Raw genomic sequence first — 1,496 nt, forward strand, 5'->3', positions numbered from 1 at the left:
GAGGACGGCTACTCCGCCTGGTCATGGGACAGGGAGAGGAGCGAGGAGGAGACCCGGCAGATCTTCGTGGAGTGGAAGGCCATGAACGAAAAGATCTACCGCTCCATCGACCACGAGGAGCACCGGTACACCATATTCAAGGACGCCCTCCGTCAAGTCGATTGGAACAACGCCGGCTACGCCTTAGGGGTCGACACTAACCACCAGGGCATCAACGGGTTCACCGACCTCACCAAGGAGGAGTTCAATGTCATTTGCTCCGGGTTCATCCTGGAGGGCTTCGAGCCATCGCCGGGCGAGTTAAAGAGGGTGGCTGAGATCCAGGAGCGCTTGCGGCTAGTATATGCCCCTCCATCCCTTTGGGCTCATTGACATCAGAGACACTATCATTTACTTATAGTCTATCTATTTCTATATATGGAAGAGCAATAAATTCTCATTGAAACAACCGTGAAACTTTTTGCATACAGAAAACTCTAAAGAAATAAATTTAAGTCCCATGACGTGATTTTTCTTTACTCAGTGTAATCTTGGTTGATGGAAATTTACTAGTAGATTCGTTTCTTGTTGGTCCGTGCAATGTTTTTTTATAAAACACGTGCTTGTTATTATAAATGTTTTGATAAACCATGTAGAACAAAAAGTAGAAAATTAACATAAATCGTGCTTGTAATGATAAATGAAACCTTAGAAACATACATAAAGAAATCACTAGCGACATTTACCTTATCACGTTGATAGGATTGTGTTGCCTGATTGTAAAATATTCAACATTAAAAGCACAAGTACGTGAAGAATTATAATTCTTGTCTTAGAGTTGCCCAGATACGGATGTATCTAATACTAAAACATGACTTGATACATCCGTATTTGGACAAATCTAAGACAAGAATTTTGGGATGGAAGCGGTACTAGCAACATCTGGAATATATGATTAGGTTTCCCATCGTGAGGATGAACCACCAAGCAGTGGCGGAGCTAGCATTTGACACCAGGGTGGTCCGCCCCAATTTTTTTGATAAGTAATATGATATGTGAACGTTCTAACTAATTATCAATATCATAAAGAAATATATCAATATGTTCTGATGAACACACTAAAATTCTCAATGAAATCTTAATTTTGCATAAAGAAGCCTACAATAGTAAATACTACATACCTTGAGAAGTTCAAAAAGACTATGTTTGCCTGCGCTTTTGCATTGCCATGAAGGTATCAATTATATCATCTTGGTTCACCTCAGAGAAAATCATGCCTCTCAATGCATGTGATTAGGCAATCACCCAAAAGACTATCACCCATCTTATTTTCTCAACTTGATCTTGACTAACTCATGGCAGAAAATGCTCTTCGGTTGCTCTATGGTAACATTCGGCATAGACACTGTTGGTTCATGAGTTTGCTCTTCAATCACAACAGGCATATACAAAAGTTCTCCGATTTGCTCTTCGACCACATTCGACATATTCCGTGCTTCTGTAATGAAATAATTGGC

The 1,496-nt window shown here is 40.4% G+C and overlaps 1 protein-coding gene across 1 annotated transcript; it reads left to right on the plus strand.

The window, feature by feature from the left end:
- Nucleotides 1-3: 3 nt before the first annotated feature.
- On the plus strand, nucleotides 4-445 carry LOC123177393 (oryzain alpha chain-like; the record flags this gene model as incomplete). Its single annotated transcript, XM_044591164.1, has 1 exon — nucleotides 4-445. A coding segment is annotated over one exon (369 nt), but the record flags the coding sequence as incomplete, so codon positions are not given.
- Nucleotides 446-1,496: the final 1,051 nt, after the last annotated feature.

This window comes from Triticum aestivum, unplaced genomic scaffold (assembly GCF_018294505.1).
Source record: "Triticum aestivum cultivar Chinese Spring unplaced genomic scaffold, IWGSC CS RefSeq v2.1 scaffold17280, whole genome shotgun sequence".
Lineage (NCBI taxonomy): Eukaryota > Viridiplantae > Streptophyta > Magnoliopsida > Poales > Poaceae > Triticum > Triticum aestivum.